Source organism: Squalius cephalus (genome assembly GCF_949319135.1).
Source record: "Squalius cephalus genome assembly, chromosome: 9".
NCBI lineage: Eukaryota > Metazoa > Chordata > Actinopteri > Cypriniformes > Leuciscidae > Squalius > Squalius cephalus.
This window is the reverse complement of record NC_137130.1, coordinates 39,589,356-39,610,135: the sequence shown is the minus strand read 5'-3', so window position 1 is coordinate 39,610,135 and position 20,780 is coordinate 39,589,356. Positions and strand designations below refer to the sequence as shown.

Below are 20,780 nucleotides of genomic sequence, written 5' to 3'. Positions count from 1 at the left end.
TCCTGCAGTCTCCGGAGCTGTTGAGCTCTCCTCTCGCTCCGCTCCTCCGCGCTCACACACACACCCGCCGCACGCCCTGAGAACGGCAGCTGCACGCGGTGGACCTCCCTCTCGTAGAACACAGGACTGCGCCAGTTCTCCAGCTCTGCCACACAGTTCATCAGAGCATGAATGCAGACAAACTCGAGTTTGACTCAAGCCCAAAACAGTGTTTCAACGAAATAGAGCTGCACGATTAATCGCTAACAGATCTCGATTAAACACACACTCATTCCTGTTAAAGCAATAAGCCCAGAGAAGCCGTGATTTACAGTGAACTTAGATCAGCTAAAGGGCGTTGTTAGGCACGACGCGGAGTTCATTTTAATATTTATTTTATTCATAAAATAAACACCAGCAATAAAAATTATAACATTATAGACCTTATGTATCCCCGCCCCTTTTCAGCGCTGCGCTCGTTGTCTTTTGACTTCCAGTCTGTATTTTCACAGCGATCTTGCGTATTTATGAATGAACGGCTTGTTTTAAAATCTTCCCGGTCGACTGACATTTGTTAAGCTGTGCCTCGATTCTGTCCTGTGACACAATAAAGGGCCGTACACACCAGGTATCGGCGTGCGTTATTCGCCAGCGTTTTTCAACGCGTTATTTGTGTTCACACCCAAGCGATTTTCGCTGACGATGAGCCGAGTGAACATGTAAATTCATTCCCTGACATTAGATGGCGCTTAATGTAAAACAGAAATACCCCGGTACACAAGGTGCAATACCACTCCATAACAGTTCTCTTTTATCAAGATTTTTGTAGTCTCTGTCGCGTTTGTCATATAGTTCTTTATGTTCCGACACCAGCGGCTCTACATTCATCTCGCCTTGCATCTTCCTCGTCTCATTTCTTCCCGGCAGTGTAGACGCTACTTGGTGTATATCTTCTTCGCCGTTACATATGTGTGCTCGGCAAGACCGTTTTGTGTTTGAGCGCCCCCAAGTTGTGTTTACTGTAACTTCAGAAGCTCCAGACACGTGAACAAAAGCGCCAATCTCATTGGTCGGATAGTTTTTGATGCGGCGCGTCAAACCAAAAAAATGAACCCGAGGCGTTTTTTAAAAAATGACGCTTTTACGCGTGGCGTTTTCTGCGTCGGTGTGCACACTCACATTGGCGCCCTTTGTTTAGTCACGAGGCGTTAAACGTCGGCGAATATCTCGCACGAAATTCGTCCCGGTGTGAACAGGCCTTAACGTGTGTGTGTGTGCGCGCGCTCACCCTGCTGGTAGTCCGGGGCGATGTAGCTGTGCCGGTGCAGGAGCTCCTCCATGCGGCTCAGTGTGAGCGAGGGCTGGTTCGCAGGGTACTTCAGCTGCAGGAGTCTCTGGAGATACGAGGCGGCCTGACCTCCACCCAGATTCACACGCTTGCAGTTCACCGAGTCCAGCCTGCGATTCAACACACACACACTCATGACACCCATCTCACATTCACGGCTCGGGTTAAAGCTAAACTCTGCCGGACAGGACTGAAGCTGCCCATCGCTATTAGTTGGTACATGACTATAATATTAAAATTACTAGTGATGCACGATATATCAGACACCATATCGGTATCAGCCGATATATATGTTCATCGTTATTGTTATCGCCATCGGCCTGATAAGAAAATTTTGGCCGCTATATTAAAGCCGATAAATAATGTATGATTTCCTTCAGCTGAGACACTTTAGATGCGCACTGATCAACGTGATGGGTTTGATTAGATTGGAATCACTTCAAAACTTCGGTAAAGTGCAACATGTGCAGCGCAACATCTGTCATATCGGCTACACAAAATCCTAATGAGAACATTATATATAATTGAGTGGTTTGGAAATGGATTTTAAAGATGAGACCATTGTTTATGTAATCAGGCTCTCAAAACGTACATAAATTTGGATTTAGATTTATCAGCCAATATATCGATTATCGGCTTTCAAATATAAATAAATTATCGGTATCGGCCAAAATGTTCATATCGGTGCATCTCTAAAAATGACATAAACGTGTGCAAACTATTAAATTCAAGTGCTATTAACTTAAATATATCACTCAAAACATTTCAACAGCATACAAACAAATGTTACACGAGACATGATACATTTCAGTAAACTGTACTATTTCTTACAAGTGCTTTCTGATGTATATTTCATGCTATAACTAGTTGTAAAGATGATCGGTTCACACGCCACTTGAACTGAGGAGCTAGCGATCCGTCACGCCACATTATAGAGCGCCAAAACCACATTTATTATTTGAATTTTGATGTGAAACTGACACAGTTTGAAAGCTGAGACTGTTTGTTATCAAAAGACTGGGGAGAGGCAGTGGTGTGTTGCGATACCTGCCGTTGATGACGGGCAGCACGTGTGAGCAGTGGTACCCCGAGGACAGCACCAGGCCTGTAGGGGGCAGAGCTGCTCCGTCACTGTTACAGTAGAGGCTGAAGAGACTGTCCACGCCGTACGCCACCCGCGGGATGCCGTAGCCCTCGAACAGCAGCTCGGACATCATCTGTCTGCAGTGCAGCGGGTTGCAGACCGGCTCCGTCACCACCACTGGGTGATCCACGCGACCCTGAGCGCACACAGGGGGAGCTGGCGTTACTCAAACACACTCTCAGCAGCCGGACACGCATACAGGAGTCCTTCATGTGGTGGAGTGGACAAACGTGTGCTTTACTACCAGTGTGACACTGTCACACATGACACATGTTTTAAACACTCGATATATTATGATGATTATATGTAGGCTATATTAGAGTTTTAATGTTGTCTTAGTCATTTTTATTCCATTTTATTCCTCTTATCTGTTTTAATGTGTGTATGTCTTTAATCCATACTGGGTCTGGCTGTCATGTGACTGATCACATGACAGGAAACAGAAAATAGCCAGCATAAAGGAAGCAGCATGGCAAACAAACAAGATCTCCGTCACGACGACCAAAGCTGGATCGAAGAGTTTATTTTAAGGACTTTCCATCCCAGCAAACCCCATCACTTTTCACTGGATTATCAGTTGGATTGTATATACTAGTGATGGTGAAATGAAGCTTTGTGAAGCACCAGGGCTTTCCCTCTCATCTGTATTGTAAAATGGTTCATTACTCGAAGCTTTTCAACACGTAGAAAACTACGACATCTTGTGGTCAAAAGGTGGAAAAGCTCATTTCTGTCCCAGAAGACCCATCCATTTTTTTTTATTGTTTCATGTAATAAAACACTTTGTGCTCTGTAACCGCAAAGCAATAAAATAATCCTAATAATTAATGTGTTAGTGTTGATGTAGTTCTTACACAATGTATGAGCAAACTAAATTAAAAAATACGTATGAAAAAATAAAATAAAAATAAATGGGACAAATTAACATGTACAGAAACAATACTTATGAATCTGCTTTGATCAACAAATGCAGCCTTACGGTGTGTTCACACGGGGCGTCAGCGTCAACGCTTGACGGAAGGCGTGGCTGAAGTTTGGCACTGACGCCATGGTCATAGCAGCGTCAGCCAATGAAATTAGACAGGAACTCAACAACAAGCTTCATTGTCATTCAACATGGACGCCAATTTGGTTGCATTAGCGATAGCGATAGCTTGTGTGGTTACTGTGAACGTTCAACGCAAGTTGAAACGACGTGGTACTCGGCGCTTCTGGGTACATTCTATTCTCAGAAAGCGAAAACAACGGGGAGAGTATCACGGACTTGTCCGGGAGCTGCGTCTGGATGGGGTACTGTTTGAGCAGTACTTAAGGGTGTCCCCGGACACCTTCGACGAGTTGCTGGGCAGGGTGGGACCACTGATCACAAGAGCTGATTCCGTGATGCGGAAGGCAATTGGACCTGCCCAGCGACTCGCTATCTGTCTTCGGTAAGAATAACTTTATATTACTGCGTATATACACACACATACATACATGTAGAAACCAAGCTCATGGTCGTTGGTAAATAAATAAAATTGAATATGTCATAGTCCGATTGTCTGCGTAGTAAAAGGTAGTAAAAGGTATGTGTATGTGTATGTATGTGTATGTGTGTGTATATATATATATATATATATTGCAGTGTCTTTACTGTATAATGATTTTTTTCCCCCAGGTACTTGGCAACTGGAGACTCATTTAGAACTATCGCCTTCAGTTACCGAGTGGGCCATTCTACTGTCGCAGGCATTGTGCAGGATGTGGCCAGTGCAATCTGGGAGGCTCTGGTGGAGGACCGTGCCAGTTCCAAAAAAGGAGGACTGGAGGGCAATAGCTGACCAGTTCTATGCACGCTGGAACTTTCCCAATTGTCTCGGAGCAATCGATGGGAAACATGTCCTCTTGCAAGCGCCAGCGAATTCAGGGTCCTTGTTCTTTAACTATAAATCAAGCTATTCGCTGGTGCTCCTGGCTGTTGTGGATGCCAACTATCTCTTCCGTGTGGTGGATGTTGGTGGCTATGGCAGGACCAGTGACGGTGGGACACTCCGGAATTCAGCGTTTGGAGAGAGTCTGAGAGATGGTACGCTGGACTTACCACCAGATGCTGCTATCTCTGGAGACACCCTGTGTCTTTGTGGGAGATGAGGCCTTCCCGCTCACTACAAACCTCCTGCGGCCATACCCTGGACATCACATCCCACCAGAGAGAAGGGCATTCAATTACCGCCTCAGCCATGCTAGGTTGGTAGTTGAGTGTGCCTTTGGCATCCTATCTGCTCGCTGGCGGATGTATCGTCATGTCATCGCGACAAGTCCGAAGGTTGCTGAGGCATGTGTGCTGGCCACATGCGTGTTGCACAACTTCCTCCGAAAGAAAATGCTGGAAGGTCGGAGATGCACACCCACAGCTGCACCTGCCAATGAAGCACCTTCAGCTCCAGAGGGCCTGAGAGATGCACCAAGGATGGGCTCCAACAATGCAAGCCGTAGAGCCATCCAACTCCGGGACACATACTGCGCCTATTTCAGCCAGGAGGGTGCAGTGCCATGGCAGCCGAGTGCATAGAGCCCACCAAAGGCTCTTTTCAGAGCTACCTACACTTTATGTGAAAAGGGCACATTTCAATTATGTCATAAATGTATAATATTATTCTGTATTTTATTCCATTGCCTTGTATGACAATCCATTTTATGTTTGCATTTTCAGGTTTTTAATCATGATCTGTGCAGATTTCTGGAGAGAACATACAAATGTCTGCATCTGTTAGTACTGCTGATATGAGGTAAGTAAAAATGGCATATATATGCACATACATAGACAGCTACACACACACACACATACACACATGCACATATATGTGTGTGTTTATGTGTATATATATATATATATATATATATATATGTTTATGTATGTATGCATATATGTGTGTATACATGTTTTTTTTAATTGGTGAATTAAGCATGAGTTCATTTTAATTGGTTTATTTATGCAAGTAGAAATGTGTGTGAATGTGTGAAAAAAAATATTTTTAATTATTATTATTATTTATCGTATTTATTTTATTTTATCTTTTTTATTACAGGACGTTTCAGCAGCCTCCAGTTCTGCCTGGTACACAAGTTGGTGGATCTCAAAACGCAGCCTTGCTCTTCTCGTCAGAGGAAGTCTGCGAATGGATGGTAAGAGGCTTTTAAAGAACATTTCTTCTTCATCCTCTGGAGATGTTTGAGGCAGTGGGGGACGTGGCAGTGAAGCCATCTGTGTCAGGGGCTCGATTGCTGATAGCATTTCCCTTTCAAAAGCGGACATTTCATGTCCCTTTCTTTTCCTTCCCTTGTTTGCAACCCTGGTTTCCTCCTGCTCCGTCTGCCTTGCTACCATGGTCTGTCTGCCTGCCTCTGTCTGTCTGCCTCTGTCTGCCTGACTGTCTTCCTCATTCCCTGTCTCATCTCTGCCTGCAGGTGCTTGCTGGGAATTGCTCTGACTGCTTCCCTCGGCCTGGCTGTCCTCTGGATCTGGACTGAGGGATTCTCGGACAGAAGATGAGCTGGGTAAAAAGGATGGAGGCCTCTGGACATTACTAGATGTCTCCCTATCAGTGATAAATGGAGTGAGAAACCCCATCACCGCCATAAATCGCCATGGCTGTGTGACCGAGGAGGACCCTGCTCCACTCCTTCTCATCTCCCTTTCTTTGTTTTTTTCTTTTTTAAACCTGTCTCTCAAAGACTTCCACCTGGTCTTGCATATGTCCTCTGAGATGCAAAAAAGAGAAATAAACAGTTCCTTCATATACACGTGTTTGTCAATTATTTATAAAATGTGTAGTTATTAAATAAATATGAATATTGGGGAAAAGAACAGTTTAATAACGTTAATAATATAAAAATCCTGTATATATTTGTATATTAATTATATATAATAAATAGTAAAAAAAAATCACCCACCACTCTGATCATGTATATTTTTTTTATATGAAATTAAACCTAAATTTCTGATGGGGTGCTATTCTTGGCGGTACATTATATGTATGGTAGTTGTCATTCACGGGTCCAATACACACCAGATTCACCAACGGCCTCTGCCACCTCCTTCCACGACTCGTCTCTCCGGTATGAATCCCGGTACATAAAAAGTGATTGGTCATAAAGGACCGGGTGATTGCCCACCGCAATAATTAGTTTCTCCTCCATTTTAAAATTTATCCTCAGTTTGCTGCTCTTGAACAGGATGAACGTGATTGGCTGCCGCCTGGCTACTGTATTTGCATAGAGCGATCCTGATTGGCTGACGCTTCCGTCTGCGGCGCTTCACTGGCGTTGCTCGCGGCAGAAGTTGAAAAATTCTCAACTTCTGCCGCGAGCAACGCCAGTGAAGCGCCGTTGACGGATCCACAATTCTTTTCGGCAACGCTTGACGTCACCCATTCAAAGTCAATGGGAAGCGTTGACGCTGACGCCCCGTGTGAACACACCGTTATTCACATAAACTTTAGCCTCAGTCCTAATATATATACACACATACATACATACATACATACATACATACACACATACACACATACACACACAAAATCAAAATCAAATAAAATTATTGTGGAATGGTGAAGTGCTTGTGAACTGGGGAGCTGACATTTTATTTTGTGGGTAATTTAAGAAATTAAAGATTTTTATTAAGGAACAGGACTTGTTCAATAGTGTGAGGGCTAAGACTATTTCTTTTTTTATTTACTACTACCGAAGCGCATGACACTCGAAACCTGCTCAAGGGGTTCACGCTATTTTTGAATCTGTCTCTGAATATGAAGCAGTCACGTGACTGTGTGTGGGAACGAAGCTTCGGACGTCACAGATCACGTGTTGTGGCAAAACGAATCAAGCTCCGATACACTGCTTCAATGTGAGATGTTTCGTTTTTTTATACAAGCTTCGAAGCCTCTGTTCTGAATGTCACATCACTAGTGGACACTTACACATCGCTGGACACTTACACATTGAGACTTGCAGCACACGATGACTCTTGAGGACTGTTTTATGGTATGGAACCAATGGACTTCTTTTAACAGCCCAAGGCTTCTAGTTGTATTGTGTCGTTTTTAAGTTCCTAGTAGAAATTGTAAATACACTTCATTTATTAACTTTATTTCTGTTGTCATCCCATCTTTTAAAACACTTCCCAACCTCACACAGTTTAACATGACCCCAATTTTACTCTTGTAACTCTACAGATTAGGCCGATTGTAGCACCATCTCAGCATTAAAATAGAAAAGTCCATCCACTATGGACACACTCGTCCCCAGTGCTTGATCAATTGAAAATCCACCATCCATCAGTACGTTTAGTTCATTTTTTTTAGTGATGGACCGTGCACTCAATACCGTCAGAAGGGCAACTTCTATACGTTTAGCACAGAGTTGTTCAAGAAGGGCTTCAAGAAAGACACGGAAAGGGAGCACCAGATGGAGTGGCCGGAGTTTAGAAAGAGCAGCGGACGGACTGGTCAGTGAAGGAACACATTCAAAATGCCAAGCAATTGTATGATTGTCTACTCAATGTCCAGGCCTCTGTACAGCTGTTCTACACTGATGAGGACGCTGAGGGGAAGCTGTACAGAAGATGCCAAAACGACTCCTTCAACGACGAGCCTCCATCAGATGATCACTCCCACACCAGGACCGATCGTCTACAGAGATGTGAGCCGTCTCTGCTCGATCAAGCAGATTCTTGAGTGTGCATGACACAACACACAAAGGTTTGAATCTGATGTTCAGCCCATCCTTTCTGACACCACCGAAGATCAGCAATCACAGAAAACACATGAAATCAACTGGGAAATCAAAGATTTCATTGGACGTGTCATCAAATATGATGATGAAATTTATCCTGGGACCATCCGTTGAGGTCCATGAGACGCATGCAAAAGTCAAATGCATGCACAGAGTTGGGAGAAATCGCTTCTACTGGCCAAACCGTGAGGATCTCTTTGATGTGAGGATCGTGGTCTCTCTTTGATGATGTCCTCAGAATCATCCCACAACCAATCGTGGTGACGGGACGCCATGCAGAATTAAACAAAGACGTATGGGCATAAATTGCCCATTTTACTTTCCATATCAGTAATGTAAGAGAGATGAGACACAGTTCATTTTCAAGTTCATTAAAGATCTGTAAATCAGATGTACTTGATAGGATTAAATTGTTGTTTTTACATTTAAAATGGTTTCAAAAGTTTCAGAGTCTGTCTGTCACTTTTGCTATGGCTTTTGTTTCATGTCTTTTATTTTGAAGTTTAGTCATAGTCATGGTTCCTGTTTGTCTTGTGATTCCCGCTATCCCGTCATGAGATCTGGTCATGTGCTTCCTTTGGTTCATGTGTTATATTCTCATTGGTTCATTGTCTGATTGTTCACAGGTGTTTCTTGTTAGTCATTAGTCTGTGTGTACATAGCCCCCATGTCACCCATTATATTTAATCCAGCTTTGCTCCCTGGAACTGCTGTCATGTTCATGTCCAAGTCAAGTTTGTTTATTTTGTTCACATTTATTTGAATAAAGCTGCACTGTTCTCTCTGCAACTCGACTCAGTGGACCTTATTACACTGTTAACTAGGCTATGTATATTTGACCCAATTTGTCTATAACAGTTGACAGATTTTTCTGTTTTAAATCTTACAAGTTTAAGATCAGCAAATATTGAAAATGTTGAATTTAAAGTGCATTCTATGAAAAAAAAAAAAAAAACATTTTTTGTTTTCTTTCTCTACTTGAAATGTACCCGCAATTCTGAAATGAGTCGCATGTGAAACAGTAAATAGTTTGCCTTGTCAAAAGCTTCTGTTCTCCAAATAATGTGTGGACAGAGACTGACTGAAAACTTTTCCCACCGATAAACATCATTTCCTGTGTGTTTAATAAGCACGATTCCTGCTGCATGTCAATATCCATGATCACTGGATCTTTGGTAAGAGTTGTAAGGAACACTATATCGAGTCCAACCTTTAGTTTAAACTGATAATGGTTTGTTTTACTCGTGTTTCCCCCATTAAATCCAGTCACTCATCAGCTCTTCTGCCACTCAGTCCGGCTGAGGGAGTGTGTTCCCGCGGGATACTGACGTCACTGCATAACCTCTATAACCACTGCACCTAACTATAGACATAAGCTATATCTATATACAACATAAGAATATTAAATCACCCCTCTATAATGCGAGAAAATCACTTGCCAAAAAATGTCTTTAATTAGCCAATGGCTAGTAAATTGTACGATTTCACTCGGCACTGCAGCGTTCACGTTTTTTCCAATGAGGCTGTGGCCTTCTGGTTTCACAGTTCATCACTGTGCATTGCATGTTAAATATATTAATGAACGCAAGAGTGTTACGAGTGTCGTTTTCCCGCCAGCTGTTTGTATCTGGTGTTTTGTTGATTTTGAGTAAGACTGAAACAATGGCAGGCGCTCTCGTCCCAAAACCTCATGTAACGTTGCCATTTTTGGGAACATTTCTGCTTTCAACTGAATGAAAAGGGCGAGCCAGCAAATTTAGATGAGCCAATATGCAAAATTTGCGGCAATATACAGTACCAGTCAAAAGTTTGGAAACATTACTATTTTTAATGTTTTTGAAAGAAGTCTCTTATGCTCATCAAGCCTAGCCTGACTACGTCAGACTTCGTACTTCCGCTCAATTTCATTTCGCTTCTGTACTTAGTCTGAGACAGCTTCAGAGCTTTCTGTTTGCCACCGGTCTGAAAACAGCCGGGCCAATCAACGAACAGAGGGCGGGCTGAGAGCCGTGACGTACACGCTGATTGTACCGTGGATGCGTAGATTTACTTAACTTAACCTGCAAAAGTCGTTCACAGCCATGTTCACTCCGGTATTTCGCTCGATGGTTTTGTTTTCGCATCATACATGTGTTTACAGTGAAAGTTAAATGCGGCCGAGCATGCGCATAACACACGCCATAACCAAACGTTATGTGATTGGCTTACGGGTAACCAATGATTTTAAACTTCAGACAAGCGCCCCCTAGCAAGAGAGAAAACACTTCTCTGTTATGCCATTCCAGACTCTGTCTACGAAGCAAAGAGAAGTAGCAGAGTCTGGTATTACCAGGCTACATCAAGCCTGCAGTTAAAAACAAAAATATAAAAAAAAAATAATAATATTATGAAATATTATTACAATTTAAAATAATGGTTCTCTTTTTTAAAGCTACACTGTGTGATTTTTACCCCCATCTAGCGGTGAAATTGTATATGACTACCCAGTGAATATTAGTTTCTGTTCCTCTCAATTCCGAGAGCGTTTTAACTCCTACGGTGGCCGTATTATTCCAAGATTAACATGGCTTCCAGTTATCGACTTCGTCCATGACAATAATAAACAATACGTCTAAAATGAATAAAACTACAGGACAGATGTCAGGAGGTAAACGTCACCCTTGGAATCGGCTATCCCAGCATAATCAGATTAGGCTAACGTTACAATGTGTACAAAGTAAAAGCAATTAAAAATAACTAAAATTTACAGTGTCCTTTTTTATATATAGCTTAAAAAATTGCGCCTTTAAAACTATTCATTACCTGTGATCCGTCGCAGCACAGATTTATGTTACAAGGTAAACAAAAGGTCGTTCTGGCGTTATGCACAACCATGCTATGGTTAGACAAGCAACTATAAAACTTCAAATTTACACAAATGAATTACAACAGGCTGAATTACCTGTCGAGAAGAAAGCAGGCAACCTCGGCGTCCGTTTTAAAATCTTTGCTCCTCATGAGCTGTTTCCATCTGGGAAAAGTTACTCCAATATTGACTATGGTCTTGCTGATTGGCCTGTCGCGTTGACGTTTTAATTCTCTCTTTCAAATGTGAGTACACACACACACACACACCACACTATCTTTCAAATCTGCCGGCACTCGCGAGCTCGCGAGTAATCTCCCCCTCGCATTCGTCACGGTGTCACTGAGTGAAAAACGCAAAAGGCGAAGCTTGAATTTACTGGTATGTCCCTCTTTGGCTAATGTAGTTTCAAGATGGAGGGGCAACATGGCGACCGGCATTCGAACCCCTCACCCGTATGTACTTTCAATGGCAGATTATAAACTTAAGAGAATACTTTATTACTTGAAAGAAGTAAATATACATTAATGAGCACATATATTTTTGAAAGAACTAAGTGTTTTTTGCTAAGAATCAACTAAAAAAGTTACACAGTTTAGCTTTAATATACTTTAAAATGTAATTTATTTTTGTGATGCAAAGCTGAATTTTCATCAGCAAGTACTCCAGTCTTTGGTGTCTTATGATCCTTCAGAAATCATTCTAATATGCTGATTTATGATCAATGATGGAAACAGTTGTGCTGCTTAATATTTTTTTATAACCTGAGATACTTTTTTCAGGATTATTTGATGAATAAAAAGTTAAAAAGAACTGTATTTATTTAGAATAGAAATCTTTTGTAACAATATACACTACCGTTCAAAAGTTTGGGAACAATAACTATTTTTTTAAGAAATTAGTACTTTAATTCAACAAGGATGCGTTAAATTGATAAAAGGTGATGGTAACGATTTATATTGTTAGAAATGTTTTTATTTTGAATAAATGCTGTTTTTATGAATAAATGCTGTTAACGTTTTACTCATCAATGAATCCTGAAAAAAGTATTCCAAAAAAATATATTAAACAGCACAACTGTTTCCATCATTGATAATAACTGAGTATCAAATCATCATATTAGAATGATTTCTGAAGGATCATAAGACACCAAAGACTGGAGTACTTGCTGATGAAAATTCAGCTTTGCATCACAAAAATAAATTACATTTTAAAATATATTAAAAAAGAGAACCATTATTTTAAATTGTAATATCTCATAATATTTTTTTTTTTGTTTGTTTTTTTTTTTTAACTGCAGGCTTGATGAGCATAAGAGACTTCTTTCAAAAACATTAAAAATAGTAATGTTTCCAAACTTTTGACTGGTACTGTATATATATATATATATATGTGGTCCAGTGTCACACCGTGGACCGTCAGCCTCTCAGAGCTGGACGAGAAGAGATCTGGCAAAAGCACTTGCAGAACTTCAAATCTTTATTCCACTTCTGTACCTAATCTATACAATCAGATTATTTCATTTGCATCTTTGCTCTACTGTTTATATGTGCTAATGCTTGTAGTTTGATTATTTGTTATTATTTAATTACAGACTGTTTACTTGTCTTCAATGTTTGAAATGTATATTCGATATTATATATTTATGGAATTTTTACATTTGCATTGTTCTTGCATTCCACGTAAAAAGTCTGGAGAGTAAAATAAGGCAATGGCGACTCGAGCCCTTCAATGTTCATGCAGGAAAACATGGACAAATGTCTCCCCCAAAATGCAGATCACTGAGATATCATTACTGATCTGATAGAAAGACTCTGAAAAAGTTAGGAAACCAAAAGCATCTTCCTCTTGCATTATATGCATGTATTTTATATCATATTGTATTATATTAGCCTACATGTATTTTTTTTCCAATCTCCATTGTCTGCTTCAATGATTTGCATTGCTCTGGTTTTGGGACTTGCACGAAGAATCATCTTCAGCACAGTAATACTGGTGGAATAATGCAAGAGGAAGATGCTGGTGAGTATTACTGTGCTGAACATGCTTCCTCATGCAAGTCCCAAAACCAGAGCAATGCAAATCTTCCCATAATCACACATAAACATATGCATACATACATATGCATGTGAAATATTAAATAGTTTGCCTTGTCAAAAGCTTCTATTCTCCACATAATGTGTGGAGAGAGACTGACTGAAAACTTTTCCCACTGATAAACATCATTACCTGTGTGTTTATTCCGAGGTGCATGAAGATGTAATCGAAGATGAGCTCCTGTATGTCGAAGTTCACCACCGCGTCGCGGTCAAACGCGCTCTTGAGGCTCCAGCGCAGCGGCTCGACGCTCGCGATGTCGTTCCCCACGTGCGCGTCACTGCGCGCGGCCCCTCTGCTGCGCGCCGCCGCCGACCTGAACACGAGCCGCGGCCGATCACACTGCGCAGCCCCGCTCGCCCAGCCCGCGCGACACTGGAACGAGCCGTTATCCACCACTATCGGAGCCGGACAGGGCTCGAGGCACTCCCTCTCCACCGCGAACACGGGGTCCGGCGTGCACTTATAATCCTCAAAAGTGTAAACATTGCGGTTATTATTCATGGTGTTGCACAGCACACACTGGCAGTCAACTCTGTCTTCTTCGTCCCCATTGATGGATGTTTGTGTTGTGTTCTCTGCTCACTACCGCCACCTGTCGTTCGCGGACAGTTCGACTTATATTGTGTCACTTCGAGAGGTAATTATTTATTTCACATTTTAAAACAACATTTGCAGTAAGTAGAATGTAGTAGAATCATCTTACTGCCCGAAGAAGAACATGTACTTCACGTGTGATGAGCACACTTCATAAGGATGCTGCCGTATCCACCATTTTATACACTTTTCTGAGTGTATATAATGAACGTTGTGAAATAATTGCCTAATATTAACTCTAATTTGGGGCTGCAATGATTCGCACTCGCACATCGCGACGATACTCCTCGCCTGAGCTGCTAAAGCACTCAAACATCGCTCGTCGGCAATGTCAAAATGTTTGAGATGACCGATCATAGCAAGCGGGGTTTATGTCCACAGAAGAGCGAGCCGAGCGCGAATCCCAACGCGACGCTTCCCGCTTCAGTTAACGGTCATACGGCGCGAGATAATAAGGTGCAAGTTTTACGTTAGAAGTTTTAAACGACCGACAGAAATAATCGCTTTGCAATGATCGATCAAAGCTCAGGGAAGGAGAGATTTACAGATCAAGATAAAGAGACTGAGAGTAGAAGAAAGAAGATGGAGATGAGAGAGGAAGAGCAGGTTGCATACTGTGCCCAGAATGAGAATAACTTTATTACAATGGATTCATTTAACAGAGGCGGATCTACGGGGTGGCAAAGGGTGGCAGCTGCCACCCCTGGGACATCTTGCCACCCCTGGGACATGTTGCCACCCCATTTATAAATCAGATCATATTTTTTAAGCATATTTTATGTTCATAGCCTACACGTTGAAGGCCAAGGAGACCCGCACCAAACTCCTCTCAGTCTCAAACAGAAATCGCCGATTTAGAATCCCCTCCCCCTCACAATGGTTTCACCCATCACCAGCACGGCAGCGACCCCCGCGAAATTTCACCAGTGGCAGCAGGGCAGTCTGGGCAGGCTCCACAGTGCATCTGTCTGCAGTACGCAGTGTCTTGCAACCCGACTGGAGAGACTGAGCTGTCCCAGAGCCTCTGAAGGTGAAGTGAGTTTCCCCAGGTGTAGTTTAAATACACTGTAGTGAATGTATTGTATGCTACGATTCAGCAGCATCAGCAAAAACAGCGAGCCTATTAGGTTAGCCAAAATCAGCGGTCAAATCGCTCCCTCGTGATTTGTAAGAGCACTCTTCCCTTTGATTAGTCTAATTTTGATTTTAGTAAAGACAAGAACAGCTTAATAAAAAATATAAAATATTGTTTGTATCCGTAACGTTTACTGATGGTCGACGTAGCCTACGTTACAACACACAATACAGTGCCAGTTAGGAGATCGATCATTTGATTAGCTAAGCAGTATTAAATCCAATTCCTCTCAGATATCACAGCAATGAAACCAGGTTACAGCTGGGGAAATAACAAATTCAATAGGATTAAGTATGGGTGTTAATAGTTGGGAGAAAATATGATTAGATCGTAATAATGATTAGATCTGCATTTGGTCTTAAAGAGGCAGCAGTCTAATAATCCTGCTGACGATTGCTCCATTAATGTGAATCAAACAACAAAAGGCAAAGAGAAAATCAGTCGCAGCTCTTGGATGATATAAGCTTTAATCTATCTATGATAAACTATGCAGTGTTATTTTAAATCTTACTTTATTAGATGTCTTTTTAGCCCATATTACTCCTGAACAGTAATGTCAGTAGACATTACTGAAATTAAAGCACTGAGTTTATAATTTGTATATTTGTTTAATTGTATACTTTTTTATTTGACCATGTGTTTGTACTTTGTTTTTGGTGTCCTATGTCTTCTGTATATAAAACACAAAAGCCTGCACCCTTCTGCATAATGTATGTTTTATTTGTTTTGTTAAAGCATTGTTTTTTCTTTTGCTATAGATATTTATTTTACATTTCAAAATATAAAGCAATATTAATTGTGTTCTAAATCCACCCCCCCCCCCCTTTTTTTTTTTTAATATAACAAAAAGAACCGATAAGAATACCGTTAAAGTACCGGATCGATAAGGAGTAGGCCTATTGGTAAGAGTAGTAATACCGAATGATACCCATCCCTATTGGCAGCAACGAATTAAAAGTTATGGCCAATTTAACTGCACTCTAAAAACTATTAATGGGATAAACTTAATTTTATTGGTGAAACATTTTTACACTTAAAAATATTGAGTAAATTTAAAAGCTGTGAAATCAAGTAAATATAACTTATGAATTTAGTAAATGTAAGTTAAAAAAAATAAGTAGATCTGAATAACTACATTTAGTATCCTGACAGATAAAATTGAGTAGATCTAATTAAAATCTTAAGTCAGTGTAATAGTAGGCTAACCCTTGGTGAAAACCAATAATAAAATTGTGTAGATATTACCAAAATGCTAAGTAGATATTACTGGAAACAATACTATAATTTAACAAAATAAATGTGTTACATTTACTTAATGTTTTACCTAAATTATATTTTACTATCAATTATCAAAATAAATATGTTACATGTACTTTTACATTTACCCTTTATCTTCAAGACTAGAATACACTTGACATCAATATAGATAGCCTAAATAAAGCAACTGCACAAATATGACATTTTAATTAGACATTTATTTGTCAAAATATGTTTAAATTACATATGTAACGATGTCCACAATTCTGTAGATATACACTGACAGGCCAATTCATTAGGCACACCTCAAATACTCTATTGCAATTTAATACAGCTGCTCTGCTATAAAATCTACTTTTATGATGCATTTCATGTTAATGGTTTGTTAACTGTCACACAGATGTTAACATGTTTTTAGCATTAAGGTAATTGGTGATGGTGTTGTACTGGACTACATTATATTCGGAGGTGTCTAATATTCTGTTCCCATCATGGATGTTAATAGGTAGGACAAAATTTTTTAAAACACTATAATATAGGACAGTCCAATATGAAGGTAAAACAGTAGCAAAACTCGAGAGCATGTAAATGTGAATTTGAGAACTTGTACAATAAATATTCGTACTTGTACATGAACATTTACACTCACAGCTCCAATGTGAAAACCTGTAAAATAAAAATCTGAAGTTGAATGTTGAAATTTGCACTCGCAGACAATAGTCACAAACCTGTATTCTGAATCTGAAGCTGCAGACAAGTAGACACAAATGTGTAAAATGCCATTCACAGAAATACAACGACAGACACAAACTTGTAATATATATTTTGCGTTTAATCTTACGTTCACATTCGCGGTACAACCTCAATTAGGCACTTGCAACTTCTCAAATCTGTCACTGCAATTTCAAATTTCGCACCTTGACTTTTGCTACTCTTTTCGCGATATATCAGGTGCAAAACTAACTTGTGCACTTGAAACTCAGAGGCGGTGAGAGAGAGGGGGGCGGGAGGAGGGGGGGTCAAAGGAGCCGTTTTATTGAGATGGGTCTGTCTGCGTTTTATTGGTTGGCACCTAGCCAATGAAATGGGAGTTCGATGATGTCACGAAACCCGCGTGCACTGAAACACTAACATGGCTTAATGCATTAGACTGATATTAAAATAAATAAACGAAATTATCAAACTCAGTAGACACAATGCTAATGCATACTACAGAAAAGCAGATGAGCACAGAATATGACGTAAAACATATGACGTATGCCATATATATATATGCCCTATATATATATGGTATATATACCATAGACTGTAAAAGACACACACACACACACACACACGTACGTATATATATATATATATAATTTATTTATGTTTTGTTTGTTTTTGTGTGTCCAACAGTTAGGCTAGGGTGAATATTTAAAACATTTACATTTTTCCAAAGCGACTTACATTGCATATTAAGGTATACATTTTACATTCTTATCAGATAATTTAGGTGCATTTTCATATTGCAATGGAATTGGCACACACACACACACACACACACACACACACATATATATATATATATATATATATATATGAAGAGTTCAGATGTAAAAGCCTCTAAATGCCATTTGAAATTTTCTTATAGAATGATCATTTTTATCAAGCTTGTATATTTAAGTTCAGTAATTTCACTTAAATGATAATTAATAGGTAATCTTCACTGCCATTTAAGTGAAATTATTGAATTTAAATATACGAGCATCTGAATCCTTGATATATATATATATATATATATATATATATATATATATATATAAGCAAATGTGTGTTCAGTGCAAATAAACTTGCTGCCTAGTGTTTTATTAATAAAGTAACAAATTATGTGTTTTTTTTATTGTTTTTAATTTTAATTTTATAACTGTTGGTCCATTAAGCCTCATTAAGCGTTTTCTTGGGTTTCGAGGAAAACGTACAATTAAACGCGTTGCGTTCATATTCTGTGCTCAATTTTTTTCTGTATAGGCTATGCTTTATGGTGTTTCCTGTTTGGTCTTTTAATACCACTGTCTCAATTAAACGCGTTGCGTTCATATTCTGTAAAACTATTCCAGTAAAACTAATGATATTTCATAAAAATATTTTCCAAGCGTTTTAAAAAATAGCTGATACATATGCATACAAATGTTTGCATTGTGGCTGGCGTTGTTCATTGGTGAGGCATCGACCAATAAAATGACTTCATTCCGACCCCAGCCCCGCCCCCGACTCTGCTCTCTCAAGTCTGCATTTACAAGTGCACGAGTGAGTTTTGCTACAGGCATATCGCAAAAAGAGTAGCAAAAGTCAAAGCGCTAGGATTTGAAGTTGTACTGCCAGATATGAGAGGTTGTGAGTGCCGACTTGTGGTTGTACAACGAAACTGAACTAAAGCACAAAGATAAATGTGTAGTACACAATTGTGCCTGTCATTTTGTTTATGTAAATGACACTTTACACATTTGTAACTATTAATCTGCAACTTCGAATTCAAAACACAGGTGTTCTGAGTATTGTCTGTGTGCAAATCGATGGATGCAGCTTTTCACATCAGAGCTGCAAGTATAAATTTCAACTTACAAATACAAATATTAATTTTACAAGTTCTCACATTCAAATTAGCAAGCTCTCGAGTTTTGCTACTGTTTTACCTTCATAGTCCAACACCACCTTTAACAATCACCTCAAACACACCAATATTTGAATATTTTAAACATTGTAGAGTAAATAGAACCCCTTAAATCTGATACACTGAACTTTTAAGGCAAAAGAACTGTTAATGTTGCATTTAAACTTGGATAATGTAATTAAAAACTGTTCGACATTCGACCTGAGCAATGTGCATGTGAAAATGTCCATTCTATGGGTAAAATGGGCTTAATTGAAGATTGCAGATGGCAGATATATACCAAGAACATTGACTCTTACAGTAAAATTACACAACAGAACATTCAGAACCAGTCACAAATGCAATACTCTCGAGTAAACATTAAAGACAATACATCAGCTGGCTCGTATGTGTGTAAACAGTAAAACAATACATCAACTAACTCTTAAGCCAGGTTACCGTCGGAACAAGTATACCATGCCCATACCTACATTAAAAGAGCATCTTGTTGGACAGTAGTCAGCAAGTTAGGTAATTTTTCAGTCTCTGTACCTTGTTTGAAAGGTTTCCAGGATCCAGCTCCAGCAGTACCTTTTGGAAAACCTCAGAACTGTATTTGAGATTCTTGGGGTATCTCAGATCCAAGGCATATGTTAGTCCCAACAAATAGCAGCAGGCTCTGCTAAGACCCCCAAGACTGTCCCCAATCCCCAATCCCTACATCTGTAGGTTCATTGACTGACCCATCTTCGCTCCACAGCAGGTAAATCTTCATCACCTCGTCTGCCAACTCCTCTTGAACATTGATGGGTGCATTTGCAGCATTCTGCAGACATTGTAAAGATTAGTAGTTAGAGTGCACTTTCTTTGTAATAATTTGAGTGTCAATATTAAAAAATGCACACAGGAGTCCAAAGTATTTGGTAGTTTATTTATAAATGACTCTCCATGAAAACATTTTTTCAATGAACATAAAAAAAACCTAATTTTATATATATACTAGTGCTGGGCAACGATTAAAACTTTTAATCGTGATTAATCGCATGATTTTCTTGCGCTGCCAAATTCGAATTGTCTTGAACTTTTTGTACGTGACGCGCAGCACAAATCATTGGAAGAGAGACTGATCCTCATCCTAGCTGTTTGTGAGTTTCCAGAATCTATTACCGTTTACTAAATAGGACATCAACAGGAGGGAATTCGCATGGCAGAGCATCCCCGCAAAACTAGATGAAGGCCTATCAGGTAAAGTTATGTAGCCTATAATTTTAACTTAAGTTAAATAGGCTACAGCTGTGTAGCACACTGAAGCCGTTGCCATGGTTACTATCAATAGAGCGCCTGATGTTATCCCGCGTGATCACCGGAGCAAAGAGCAAGCAACCCCGCGTGGCCAAGCAACTACGTTGTGATTTTAAGAACGTTCCTAAGATCGACATCTCCCCAATACTAATCAGTATGCAGTGTGTCCACTTTGCTATGGCGTTTGATCGCTTGTCTTGCTTTTGTTTATCTACTTTTCTCACACGCTGCATCCAAGTAGTCTGCTGAAGCCTCCCTCCACTGCTTGTTTGGGTGGGTGATTTGCAGGCTGATCTGATTCCATAACTTTCAAACTGCATGTTACAAGAAAGGGACACACAAAGAGCAATCCCTCCCTGCTAACTCACTATGCTTCTCATTTGCATGTTTGTAATCTCATCTCAGTCAGCAATGAATACATTAGTTAAAACTTCCAAAGAAGCACTTAAAAATCCTAAAAACTATTCAAAGTCCTTCATCAAGGATCTTGCATCTTCTCCCACATGCTAACTAAAGGACAAAACTCTCTTATCGTATTAGGATAATGCTCCAAAAAATGGTGCTTTGAAATTAATTTTTGCACTGGGAAAACTTCCAACAGCCTGTGGCGATGTTCTGAAATCAGTGTGTCTAGGTAGCAAATACTTTCCTCAGTATGAATAGGAGATACTA

The 20,780-nt window shown here is 40.0% G+C and overlaps 1 protein-coding gene across 1 annotated transcript in view; it reads right to left on the bottom strand.

Annotated features, from left to right (window-relative positions):
• actr5 (actin related protein 5) overlaps positions 1 to 13,775 on the bottom strand; it is a 27,661-nt gene extending 13,886 nt beyond the window's left edge. The window contains exons 1-4 of the mRNA XM_079882179.1: positions 13,318 to 13,775; positions 2,375 to 2,607; positions 1,268 to 1,437; positions 1 to 145 (exon numbers count right to left, since the gene is read on the bottom strand). The exon at positions 1 to 145 is cut by the window's left edge and continues 73 nt beyond it. Coding sequence (XP_079738305.1) covers positions 1 to 145; positions 1,268 to 1,437; positions 2,375 to 2,607; positions 13,318 to 13,689 — 920 coding nt within the window. The 5' untranslated portion in view covers positions 13,690 to 13,775. The remainder of the gene's footprint in view (positions 146 to 1,267; positions 1,438 to 2,374; positions 2,608 to 13,317) is intronic.
• Positions 13,776 to 20,780: the final 7,005 nt, after the last annotated feature.